At 39.4% G+C, this 12,882-nt stretch overlaps 1 protein-coding gene across 1 annotated transcript in view; it reads left to right on the forward strand.

The window, feature by feature from the left end:
* Positions 1-12,882, forward strand: part of Fbxl13 (F-box and leucine rich repeat protein 13) — a 175,371-nt gene that overhangs the window by 23,319 nt on the left and 139,170 nt on the right. The window contains exons 5-8 of the mRNA XM_034501419.2: positions 5,569-5,636; positions 6,327-6,481; positions 9,950-10,059; positions 12,609-12,770. Of these exons, the coding sequence (XP_034357310.1) occupies positions 5,569-5,636; positions 6,327-6,481; positions 9,950-10,059; positions 12,609-12,770 (495 nt within the window). The remainder of the gene's footprint in view (positions 1-5,568; positions 5,637-6,326; positions 6,482-9,949; positions 10,060-12,608; positions 12,771-12,882) is intronic.

Here is a 12,882-nt window from a genome sequence, read left to right on the forward strand (position 1 = left end):
TGAAACCTCCATTCCCACCCTTTCCACCCCCAGTGACACACTTCCTTCAACAAAGTCATACATCCTAATCCTCCTTTTCAAATAGTTACACTCCCTGGTGACTCCTTTAAATATATGAGACTTTAGGAGCATTCTTGACAGAAGCTATCTGGGAAAGTCTATGGCAAGCAAATATGGCTGTGATGGGTGCACTCTGGAGAGGCACGGTCCCAAAAACTTTGTCCTAGGATTGCTTCTCATTGCTGTTATGCCTTTTCTGTCACTATTACATAACCTTATGATTCCTGGGCTTCAGCCCACCCTATTGGGCTAAGTTCCTTCGAATCAACATGAAGATGAACTTGCATGAATTAGTGCTGTTCAGATGAATTAATGACTTTATAGCATTCCTGATTTCATTCAAATAATTTTACAAAGAAAGTTTAAGGAGATGGTTTTAGTTGTTTTGCCAGAAAAATGTAATAAAGTTAGAAACAAGAATAGAATGTGTCCACTCCACGTAGAATAGTAAGCAAAGGCTGTATAATAAGAAAAACAATGAACTTTTATAAATTACACTAAGAAGAGAAATATTCTTGGGACAGATTTGTGATCTAGGAAAACACTCATTCTAGGTCAGGTCCAAGGATGAAGTCACAGGTATGCACCATGATATAGCAAGGCCATGGGAAACTGTTGCTTTGAACTTATAATGAACTTATAGAATCAAACATTGCTTTAAACTTACTATTGACATCCTTCTATAACTCTCTTTTGTGTAACATGTTATCTGTGAGGTAATTTTATAAAGAGCTTTTGTCTAAGTATAAAAAGGCCAAGAGAAGCAATAAAGTATGGCTATTGGGGCTCTGCTCCATCCATCAAGTACATATATACCTGTCTGTCTATATGTATATACATACATACATACATACATACATACATACATACATACATATGTAGGTATATGTGTATTATGTAAGTATGCATGTACACATGTGAAATTGATGAAACAGGTGATCAGACCCAGCCAGTGTGTGTGTGTGTGTGTGTGTGTGTGTGTATGGGCATGTGTGCCTTCCAAGGAATAGTAACATTCTATCTGATGATGTAGAAATAATAAAATAAGAAAAAGTGCATGCACACAGCAGAATAGTATTCAACCATGAATAAAAAGGAATTTCTTGATTTCCAGACATGTGAATGGAGACAACATTAGGGGAAACCAGCCAGTCTCAGAAAGATCAGGATATCATGAGCTCAATAATAGAACCTAAAAAAATATTGATCTCATAATTTGAGAGTAGAATGGTCATTATCAGAGGCCTGGGAGATTGGGACTGGAAGATGAAGAAACCAATGGAAAAAGAATGATTAGTGGCCCAGTGACAGTTAGACAGAGTGAGATATGTCAGCTGTAGAAGTGATTATAGGTAACAATGTACCAAGCATTTAACAAAGCTAGAAGTGCTGGCATGATGGCTCAGCACTTCCTGGGGTTTATATGGTAGAAGAAGATTTCTGACTCATGTAAGCTGCCCTTTGACTTCCAAATAAAAGCTGTGGCATGAACACATACATCATAAATAAGTAAATATGTAACAAAATAATTTTTAAAACCTAGAAGGCTTTTGGAAGTTATTACCATGAAGAAGTGGTAAATGAGGAGATATGTTTAATTGGACTTAAAGATTAATATACCCACTGTATATTGAGCAAGGTGTTATACAGTGTATCATTAATATATATGCTTTTTGTTTGTGTGTATCCATTAAAGTAATTGTAAAAAAGAAAAGCAAGACATAAACAATGTCATTGTTTTACATAATTGCAACAATTGTTGAATATCTTCTAGTGCTAATTATATCCAGGCATAATTATTCCATTTCCCAGTTTCCCAAATTGTCTAAAAATTGTCTTCTTGCTTAAGGTTCTGTTCAAGTCAGAATTCTAATTCTTCTGTAATTAACAACAGTTCTCCTGTCTTGTTTCTATTAAGGGAATCATAAGTGTCTTGTAAACAACTTTACATTGTCATTCTTTGTTTCGACCATTTTTGTTGCTAGATTTTTCTGTATGTACTGTAGAAACTTGATGTCATTAAGGTTCCTTTTCCAATTTCTTAATAATAAACCTTTTAAAAAATGATTCTATATGTATGGGTGTTTTGCCTGTATGATTATCTGGTTATCTCATGTGTGTAATTCCTGAGGAGGTCAGAAGAGCTCACAGAGTCTCCTGGAACTAAAGTTGCAGATGGTTGTGGAATGTGTAGGTGCTGGGAATCAAGTCAAAGTACTCTGCAAGATCAGACAGTGCTCCTAAGTGCTGAGCTATCTCTCGAGTTCCCTGCATTTTTCTCTTTGTATGCTAAAACTCTATCAACTTGGGAGGCCCACATGGTCTACTTGACTGACTTTTAATTAATACATCATGAGTCATTAGAAGTCTTTTGGGGTCTGGAGAGATAGATCAGCAGTTAAGAGCACTGATTGCTCTTCCAAAGGTCCTGAGTTCAATTCCCAGCAACCACATGATGGTTCACAACCATCTGTAATGGGCTCTGATGCCCTCTTCTGGTGTGTCTGAAGAGAGCTATAGTGTACTCATAAATAAAATAAATCTTAAAAAAAAAAAAAAAGAAGTCCTTTGGGTTTTAACATAAAAGTTAATCACCAATGATCAGAATCACTGCTCACAGTTGACAACTTGAGTGATTAAATGTCCTGTAGGCAACAGCACAATTGCATATTAATGCTAATCTTGTATAGAACATGGATTGAGTTCTTAGCAGCAATATGGCAACTCACAAAGGTCTATAATTCTAGTTCCAGGGGATCTGACAACCTCTTCTGGCTCCTAAATGCACCAAAATCTTAAATGGCATACATTCAGGCAGACACTTAGACACAAGAAAAGAAGTATTTTCTTTTAAATAATACTGAATTCACATTAGAGACGTTATACAATTCTTTTCGCCCATAAGGTGAATGTATCCTACTATGTAGCTTCAATACCTTTAGTAATACCTTTTTTTTTTGTTACCCGAAGTAGTTATTGCTCAATGTTAATGTCACCTGCTTTTCTCTTTGATATAATTATACTTTTCCAGTTATGTGAAACACTACAAAATACAGAATTAGCTGGGCAGTGGTGGCGCACGCCTTTAATCTCAGCACTTGGGAGGCAGAGGCAGGTGGATTTCTTAGTTTGAAGCCAGCCTGGTCACCGAGTGAGTTCCGGGACAGCCAGGACTACACAGAGAAACCCTGTCTTAAATAACCAAACTAACTAACTAACTACTAAATACATACATACAGAATTAATGTTGATATCTTTCTAATCTATCCTTCCCCCTTCAAGTAAACAGTTTAGTAATTTTTAGTCTACTCATGACAGACAGACAGAGAGACACAGAGACACACAGCACAAATCTATCTATAATTTTCTATAAATTTTGTCCTTAAATATGTCCAAGAGATATTCATATATACAGCTTTAAAATTGAATCTTTTAAATTTATATTTTGAGAATTTTGTATATGCCATATATAGCTTTTGTTTTGTTTTGTTTTGTTTTGAGATAGGGTTTCTCTGTGTAGCCCTGGCTGTTCTGGAATTGCTTTGTAGACCAGGCTGCCCTAGAACAGAGATCTGCCTGCCTCTGACTCCCAGAATGCTGTGATTAAAGGGATGACCACCATCAACAGGCCCTAGATACAGCTTTTTAAAACAGTGCTCTCACCAGAAAATCTAGCAAAAACCTAAAATTAAAATGGGAAAAAAAACCCATGGGCTTTAAATAGTCTCACAGATGTAAATAAAATTAACCTTAGGATCCTAGGGTTTAATGGCCTGTGCTCTAGATAGGAATGTTGGTAACCAAATCCTGAACCCTGCTATCTGCCACAGTATTGCTTTTCTTTTGAGACTGGGTAAAGGTGGGCAGTGTAGTGACACACACCTGTAAACCCAGCACTTGGAGGCATTGGCAGATAGATCTCTGTGTGTTCAAGGCCAGCCTCTTCTATTCTACATAGTGAACTACAGGACAGCCAGCGTTACATAGTGAGATACTGTCTGGGAAAAAAAACATCCAACCCAACCAACCAGCCAACCAACCAACCAACCTAACAAACAAACAAAACAGACTGGATAATTACTAGCTCCTGAGAAGGCATCAAACTTAAACTTTTTATTTTATTTTATGATTTTCTTAGTCCTACTGGGTGAAGCATTCTTGCATGGTTTTTATTTGTTTGCTTTTAAAGGAGAGAATATCGCCGGGCGGTGGTGGCGCTCGCCTTTAATACCAGCTCTTGGGAGGCAGAGGCAGGTGGATTTCTGAGTTCGAGGCCAGCCTGGTCTACAGAGTGAGTTCCAGGACAGCCAGGGCTACACAGAGAAACCCTGTCTGAAAAAAAAAAAAAAAAAAGAGAGAGAGAATATCATTTTACAGTACTGACAGGCAAAAATTAGTCCTAACTGTGACCAACAGACTACAATTGCCTTTCTTTTCTTTTTGAGCCAAGGTTTCATGTAGCTCAGACTGGCTTTAAACCTGTGTTGTAGCTGGGAATGACCTTGAACCTCTGATCCTCTTGCCTCTACCTCTTGAGTGCTGGGATTACAGGCATGTGGTACCATAGGAGTTGGGGGTTTCAGGCATGCATCACTGGGGTTAGAACCTAGGACTTTGAATATGTTGGGTCAGCAGTCTACCAACTGACCCATATCCTCAGTTCTGCAATTAAATGTTCATAAACGTAGCTGATAATAACAATAGCATAATTGTTTACCTTGAAATATTCTAAAGTAAGTGGGATGTAACAGGATCACTCAAAGGTGTGGCTCTACTCAGGGAACATTGCAGAAAAGTGGGGAGTGGGGTGCAGGCTACTATAAGAGCCAGGATGAAACAGTGTCTCCTGCACAAGACAGACCTGGTGTACTCATGCAGTCATAGCAGCTGTGGTTGCCTGTATCAGACCTGAGCAAGATCCAGCCAGTCATCCTTACATCAGTGAGGAGGAGTTAGTTTTCTTTAGAGGTATAATCCCTGGTAGGCTGGCCATGTTCTAATGGTTGGCTCCACATCCATGCATGTATGAGCAGCACAAACTAGATTCAATTTCAACAGTGTATAAAAAGGGGCACATGAAGTTGGGAGGGAGTTATGGGGGTGAATGTGGTCATAGGGCATTGTACACATGTATGGAGTTTTCAAAGAATTTATGAAAGTATATGAAAAATACAATTTCAATAAAAATAGGTGGTAGATATATATAGTATAATTTTTAAATATGTAAATGGTGTTCATTCCTTCCCTCCTCTCCCCAGAGGCAGCTCTGGTCCCATCTCCCAGTCTTGCAGAAGCCTCTCTTCCACCTCTCTCTTCTTTCTTGACAGGATCTCCCAGTGTAGTCCTGGCTGGCTTGGAACTCACCACATAGACAGGGTGACCTCAAAGTCAGAAATCCCCCACCCCCACCTCCACATCCCCAGTGCTGGGATTAAAGGTGTGTGCCACCACCACTCAGCTTTGTTCTACTTATTTCTAATGTTTAGTTGAATTGCTTCTTTATTTTAGGTGACTCCAGAGTTGATGATAAAAGCATGTACCTTTTACACTGGACATTTAGTAAAGACCCATTTTGGGTAAGAATGTGTTTTTACATAATATCTCTTTTTCTTTGCTCCTTTGCCCTGCTATTATCCATGAGGAGGGAAGCCCACTCCTGGCCACCCATGCTTCTGGTGCACTTATTGTTTTGTATATACTTGATTTAGTGCATTGCCTCTTCTCTGAAATAGAACATGTCACAAATCCTTGGAGTTGGATATTGCTTGGGAATCAAAATTCCTTTTTAAATTTTTTTTTTCAAAACAGAGTTTTACTATGTAGCCCTAGCTAGCCTAAAACTCATTGTGTAGAGCAGGTTAGCCTCATAGAAATAGCCTCATAGACACACTCATAGAGATCCACCTGCCTCTGCCTCCAGAGTTCTGGGTTAACGGTGTGTGGCACCACTGCCCAGGCTTTTTACATTTTTGAAATCATCATTAAAGATGATTCTCTGCATAAATTGAAGTTATGATAATAATGTTACACAAGATGTATTTATTTTATTAAAAAAAGAAATATGACTGCCATATAGCATCTTACTATCAGGAATTCTTCAAGGCATACCTCCAATTTACAGGTTTTTTTCTTGCTATGATTTTGAGGGAGGGGATAAAAGCAATCTCACTTCTTATTTCTCTTAATTTATTTACTATTATATTACCCTAGTTTCAAAGTAATATTTTGAAAGTAATATAATGTCTTTCTGTATCTTTTGCCTGTAGTGGTTGGAAAGAAATTGCAATACCCCGTGCAAATCAAGAGGCTATCATGGCTGAAAAAATGGACAAAGCAATAGCTCACGACAATTTTAGATGCCAAAAATTCATTTTTAATCGCTGGTTCTCCTACACGGTTATGAGTAGAGAAAGGCTTATAAGTAAATGTTCACACCATAGCAATTAGTGTTGGTACTTAATTATGTAATGGGTCAATGAACTAATGGTTAAAAATATGCCTAGAGAATAGATTGCTTTAGTGTTTAGAGAACTGTTATTAAGTGAACCAATTAAAAGTACTTACTGTAAGGCTAAGTGTGGTGGCACATGCCTACCAGCACTCAGAACACTGTGACAGAGCAGTGAATTCAAGGCCAGCCTGGGCTGTAGAGTAAGACCTTGTTATAACAGAGCAAAGCAAAGCAAAACACAATAACAAAACCTAATGACTTTGTTAGATTTATTTTAAAATATTTTATTTGAGTGGAAATTACTCACAGTTAAAATCAAATCATATGTGCGCACACACATGCATGTATGCATATATAAACAAGTATCTACTGTTGGCTTTTTGGTCTGATACTGAACCTAGGACTCTGCACACACTAAGTGAGCACTCTTCCACAGAGCTTTACCCACAGCCTCCCTATTGTTTTTAAGTTTGAGACAAAGTCTTGCTAAGTTGTCCCGGTGGGCCTTGAACTTGCTGAGTACTTGCCATTAGCTGAGATCACAAACCTGTGCCACCAGGGCCAATTACTTCTAGTTCTTATGCATCATACAGAGCCAATACTATGTATACTCACTAGCAACCAACATTGACACAGACAGTCTGTGTTCCTTATACACATTTCCTTTGATGTCCATGGGAAGAAGCTTAAAGAAAAACAGTTATCTCTGTGATGCATGCAATCTTAATGGGCTCAGAGGACTCCAGCCTTTCAGTTGCAGCTTTCTGGATACTAAACCATACCTCTGGCTGTGCCAAATCAGAAAAGTTGGTTGATCTCACTCTTGCCCTTGGTACAAGGTCTTACTGTGTAGCATAGGATAGCCTAGGACAATCCTCCTGCTTTAGCCCTGGCATTCTGAGATTACAGGTATGAGTCACCGGAGCCAGCTGGAATCATTTCCTTTTGAGCTGTGCCGTCTGTGGTCTGTCTCTGCCTCAAAGTGAACTCTGAAAGTTTTTTTTTTTTTATCATGAACCCAATGAAGGGTTAAGGACTAATTAACTGGCTAGCTTGTCACAAGGTGGTCATAGTAGGAAATGACTCTCTTCAAAATCTCAAGTGAACTGCAAGCTCATTAGAGAGTCCGGTGCCCTGGACCAACCTCTTGTCTTTTCTGCCCTTCTGGGTTCTTGTCTCTCAGCACTGCTCACCCATCGTGTGGCCTCTTGCTTCCTTGTTCTGACACTCTTCTATTCAAGGCCTTTCCCTTCTCTTTGGCTCCATCTCTTCTCTGCTCTGCCTCATTAGGTGGGACCACATGGGGCCTCGCTCCCCTTTTCTTTATCCCTTCTCTCTGCTCTCTTTTTCCTTAACCCCACCTGTTTCTTTTCTGTGGTTCACACCCTTGGGGCTTTTCCCCTTGTCTACCTATGTATGCCCTGTGTCATCTTAGGCCGCCCTAACTCACAACAACCAATCACAGATTTGTAAATTATATATTAGATTTATGATGACAAGATTTATATTCCTGTTTGTAATTTAAACTGTCTTTTCAGGCAGGAGAGATGGCTCAGCCAGTTAAGAGCACTCGGTGCTCTTCCAGAGGACTTGGGCTCAATTCTTAGCACCCATATGATAGATCACAACTGTCTGTAACTTCAGGGACAAGGGATCTGATACTCTTCCTGACTTCCATGGGTACCAGGCATACACAAGCTCCACAGTCATACATGCAGGCAAAGCATCCATACATGTTTTTTATACATTGAAAATAAAACCCCAGGTTCTTAACAAGACCTAAGTTGCGTTTTCATGGTGACACTTCTTTGACACTATTTCCCCTTCTCTACCCTCAAGTCACAGAATGTTTATCTCTCTTAACTCTCAATTATAAAAACCTAAAGTTTTGTTTGATTATTGTCAAAAATTTCAAGTAGTAAGCCTAAACTATGATTTTCAAAGTATTAGCATTAGAATGAACAAATAGTAGCATATATTTATATTTAAATATTTTATTATATACATGTATCATGCGATGTCTTAAATGTCTAAGAAATATCCTAATCTTGTTTAGAAGATATATAGTCTAGTAATATTAAGTGATATAAAATGAGATTTTATTGAAAAAAAAGGAATATGCTCATTCCTTCCAGAATGTTTTAACTTTATACTCATTACAATTTAAGTGAAACAAGCTGAAATTGATCTTACCATTTACATGTATAGAAACATAATTTTGACAGGTAACAACTCAAGTAAAAAACATTTAGATGAAAATGAGCAGAAGAAATGAGAGTTCAGCAGGTGAATGCACATTCACGTCCCAGCTGGTAACAACAGCCTAACTAAACTAGTAGTGTTCTGGCTTCTCAAAGAGCTTAGATTGTAGGATTTTATGATGTTTAGTAAGGTTCTAGCCCATTGGCAGGTACAACAAAAAACGAATAAGCAAGCAAGCAAGCAAACAAACGAACAAACAAAAATGGCTTTAAATTTTCACCTGTGATGCTGAACACTGTTATCTGCTGTGTTTTGTTCTGTTTGACAATATTCAAACGAAAAACAACGTTGTCAAATTTTAAATGTCAGAGGTATTCATGCACAATTCAGATGCCCATTTTTAATTGGAAAGTGAAGTAAAACAAAAAGCCAAAACAAACTTTAAAACTAAACTTCTTAGAGAAAACAGGAGAGTCTGCAGCCAGGTCCAGTCAGGTGCAGTCAGATACAGTCAGGTGCAATCAGGTGTAGCCAGTGCAGCCAGGTGTAGCCAGTGCAGCCAGATGTAGCCAGTGGAGCCAGTGCAGCCAGGTGTACCCAGTGCAGCCAGATGTAGCCAGTAGAGCCAGTGCAGCCAGGTATAACCAGGTGCAGTCTGATGCAGCCAGGTGTAACCAGTACAGCCAGATGTAGCCAGTGGAGCCAGTGCAGCCAGGTGTAACCAGGTGCAGTCTGATGCAGCCAGGTGTAACCAGTACAGCTAGGTGTAACCAGTGCAGCCAGGAGTAACCAGGTGCAGCAAGGTGCAGATGAGGAGCTTGCCTACTCTCCAGCCTGTTTGTTTATCCTGGCTCCTGTGTTTGAGTTCTGGATCTTTGATTAACATGTATCAGACAATCGATTTGATCTAGAACTTATAATTCACAGGCATTGGATCTGAATACTACCTGGAAATTGTGTTTCTATGAAATGCTTAGAACTATGAGTTTTGTAAAAGGTTAATTTGTTTCTTTAAAAAAAATAATATATGTATATTTGTTTATATATGTTTATTATATATAAATTTCAAAGGGCAAAGGGGATATTTACATATTTAAAAATCCCTAGAGCACTATCTAATGCTATCAAAAGTAATTAATTTTAATATGATTAAAATGAAGCACAACCTGTCGGATACATTAGTTCCTAGTGTTTTCGGAAATACCTTTAACTGCATGTGATGCTCCTTTCCTGCAGCTACTCTGCTTCGGTTGCGACATTTGTTCTATTTGCAAAGACAAAGAATTATCCTAGCAAAATGGAAGGAGAGAGCCAGGCACAAGAGTAAAACAAGAGAAGATGACTTGGTACGATATTGTTCAAGTATATCAATAAAAATTATTAGTGTTACAGTTCTCAGGGGGAAAGTATCCTGGCATTTGGGAGCCAAGGAATACCACAGAGTCACTCCACACAACAAACCTTACACAAGGGAGTTATTGGGAGGCAAGAACCTAGGAGGGTAGCTGCCTCTGCTCAGGTGAGGAGCATGGAGAACTGAGCAGAAGACAGGGTTTATATAGGGTTTCTTAGGGTGGGTGGGTGACACTTTCCAGGGTGGGGATTGGTGGGATTTCAAGTGCAGAGCATGGGTGGGTGGGTGACACTTTCCAGGGTGGGGATTGGTGGGATTTCAAGTCCAGAGCATGGGTGGGTGGGTGACACTTTCCAGGGTGGGGATTGGTGGGATTTCAAGTCCAGAGCATGGGTGGGTGGGTGACACTTTCCAGGGTGGGGATTGGTGGGATTTCAAGTCCAGAGCATGGACTTTTTACTCTGTAGGGAGGACTGTGTCTGGTCATTAGGGCAGTGAGAGTGTTTCGTGGGTGGAACCTGGCCTTGGAGTTCCTAAGGGGAGGGGCCTGGCCTCATGTGTACTACTTCCTGCTGAGTGTGAGTGTGGACGTCCTTTGGGCAAACTTGACCATTTCAGGCTGGGTATTATTGGGAGTCAACTTCCCCCAATAGCTAGGGGTAGGGAATCCTGTAGAAGCAGCTGATTAAAAAATCTAGTTAGAAATCTTTCAGATCTATCTTTTGCTGAAGAAATCTAGACAATAAAGGAGTTTATAAGGTAGGGTACAATTAGAATTAAGAAAAGGAGGAGAAGAAGCATTAAGAAGGGTGATATCCAATTTTATAGTGGGCTGTCAAAGAGCCACTGGCTAAAAAAAAATGAGCTGTTTTTGAAGTTCTGTCTGGAGTTGTCTAATCTTTTACTATAACCAACTGTTGACATAGAAGAAGCATTCCTCCTAGAGGAAAAAAGCCAAAGACCACCTCTCTTGGCTGTTAGTAAATCTAATCCTTACTCATTTTGTAGCACTACAGTAGCCAATGAGTCTACTTGGCTCTAGAAGGTAAGGATGGTCTAAGTCATCCTTTGGAGATCCTGGATGATGTTAGATGAAAACTGAAGGTAAAAGCCAGAGAAGGAATCAATCCCAGCACGCCAGTGGTGATGCCCCCAGTTAGACCCAGGACTAGAAGAAAGGGTAGGAACTCAACCTCTTGTTCATTATACCATGTCACTCTAAACCCTGTGATGGGAATTGGCAAGGGTTCCTCACCAGGTACCACTCCTAAGTTTGGAAAAAGGAACATCAGGGTACAAGTCCCAGACTACCTAGCGGGTAGGCAGTGGCAAATCTGAGTGCCACAGAGGATTGAGGAATTGAAAATATTTGGACCTAAGGGCTGGGTGTCAGTGGTCAGGGTATTATTATTATTATTACAGGGTATTGCTCAGGGTAAAGTATTATTACAGTCTGAAGGATCCAGGGTGCCCATAAAACTATGTCCCTGAGGAGTCAGAACTGTCAAACAGAGAGATGCGAGAGGTGAGGAGTAGAAATAAGAAAAGGATAGGTGTTGTAGACAACTATTTTAACAGTGCCAGCCAGATATGTCTGCTTTGGGTTCTACTGTATCTGCTAATGCCATGCTTGCTGTCACTTTGTGTACTAAGATAGTGTTGCAATCATTACCTTTTGTTTGATGATTGATGGTCTAACAGTGGACTAGTCGACTGCACATAACCATCATTCTTTCCTTACCTATACTGATTGTCTCTGCAAAAAAATGGGGTTCTCTTAAGCTTGATGTTTGACATGCTCTGGTTGCTACATAGTGTGTATTAGCAATATATTATCCTTTATATATTGTAGTTAACTGAATGTTTAGGAATTAATTCCTGCCCCACTGCTATACAATTTGTTGGCAGACAGTTATTCTGCAATTGTTAAGTGAGAGTAACAGGTATGTGCTGGGAACAGAGGAAGATGTGTCCTGGCTTTCCAATATGTCTGTCCTTAGATTCTTCTATAAATACCTCATACTAAAACTGTGTATGTGAGTTTGGGAGAGGTGTGTGTAAACTACTCATCAACCCATAGAAGCATTTTCTTGTTACCTAGTCTTGAGGAAATGTGTTAGTTAAATGGGATTTGCCACAAAGGTAAGTCAGATAGGGCTCTACAATGTGTTCTCTGACTCCCCACTTTTGGCTATCTCCTCACTAGCACATTCCTTCATTGTCTCTAAATGCTAGTGGTTCCACTTCTCGGGTCTCCTCTTTGGGGCCCACAGTTGTTCTCTCTAAAAGAGGAGACGACACCACGTCTTTCAGGGGTGGCCTGTGCCAATAAGTATGAAAATTAATAGAAGTGGTCTATAAAAGCTGACATGGTCCAGGGAGTTTTATGTATTCACATGGAAAAATTATCATTTAGGTAATAATGGCAATCAATAATATATAGCAGGTGCTAATGTTATGTCAAGTATTGCACTTTCTAAGGACAATTGCCTTTGACCCTTAGGACAATTCCATGGAATGCATAAATTATTTTCATTGCAGATTACAAAACATGAGCTTCAGTTGAAAAAATGGAAGTTCAAGTTAAAATCCAAAGTGGATGAAAAACTGATTAACCTTGAGGGAAGCTTGTCTGACGTTGCTGTTTTGGATGGGCGAATAGCATTTGACATTTCAGTGCTACCGGAACAAGCAATACTCCAGGTTTGTAGGAGTTTGTTGAATAGTGTTCTTACAATTTGAGTATAGCTTGGAGTTAGGGTAAGTACGTTTGCTTATAATTTCTTTCTGTGCAAATTATCTGCTCATGTTCTGT

The sequence above is a fragment of the Arvicanthis niloticus genome, chromosome 4, assembly GCF_011762505.2.
Source record: "Arvicanthis niloticus isolate mArvNil1 chromosome 4, mArvNil1.pat.X, whole genome shotgun sequence".
Taxonomy (NCBI): Eukaryota; Metazoa; Chordata; class Mammalia; order Rodentia; family Muridae; genus Arvicanthis; species Arvicanthis niloticus.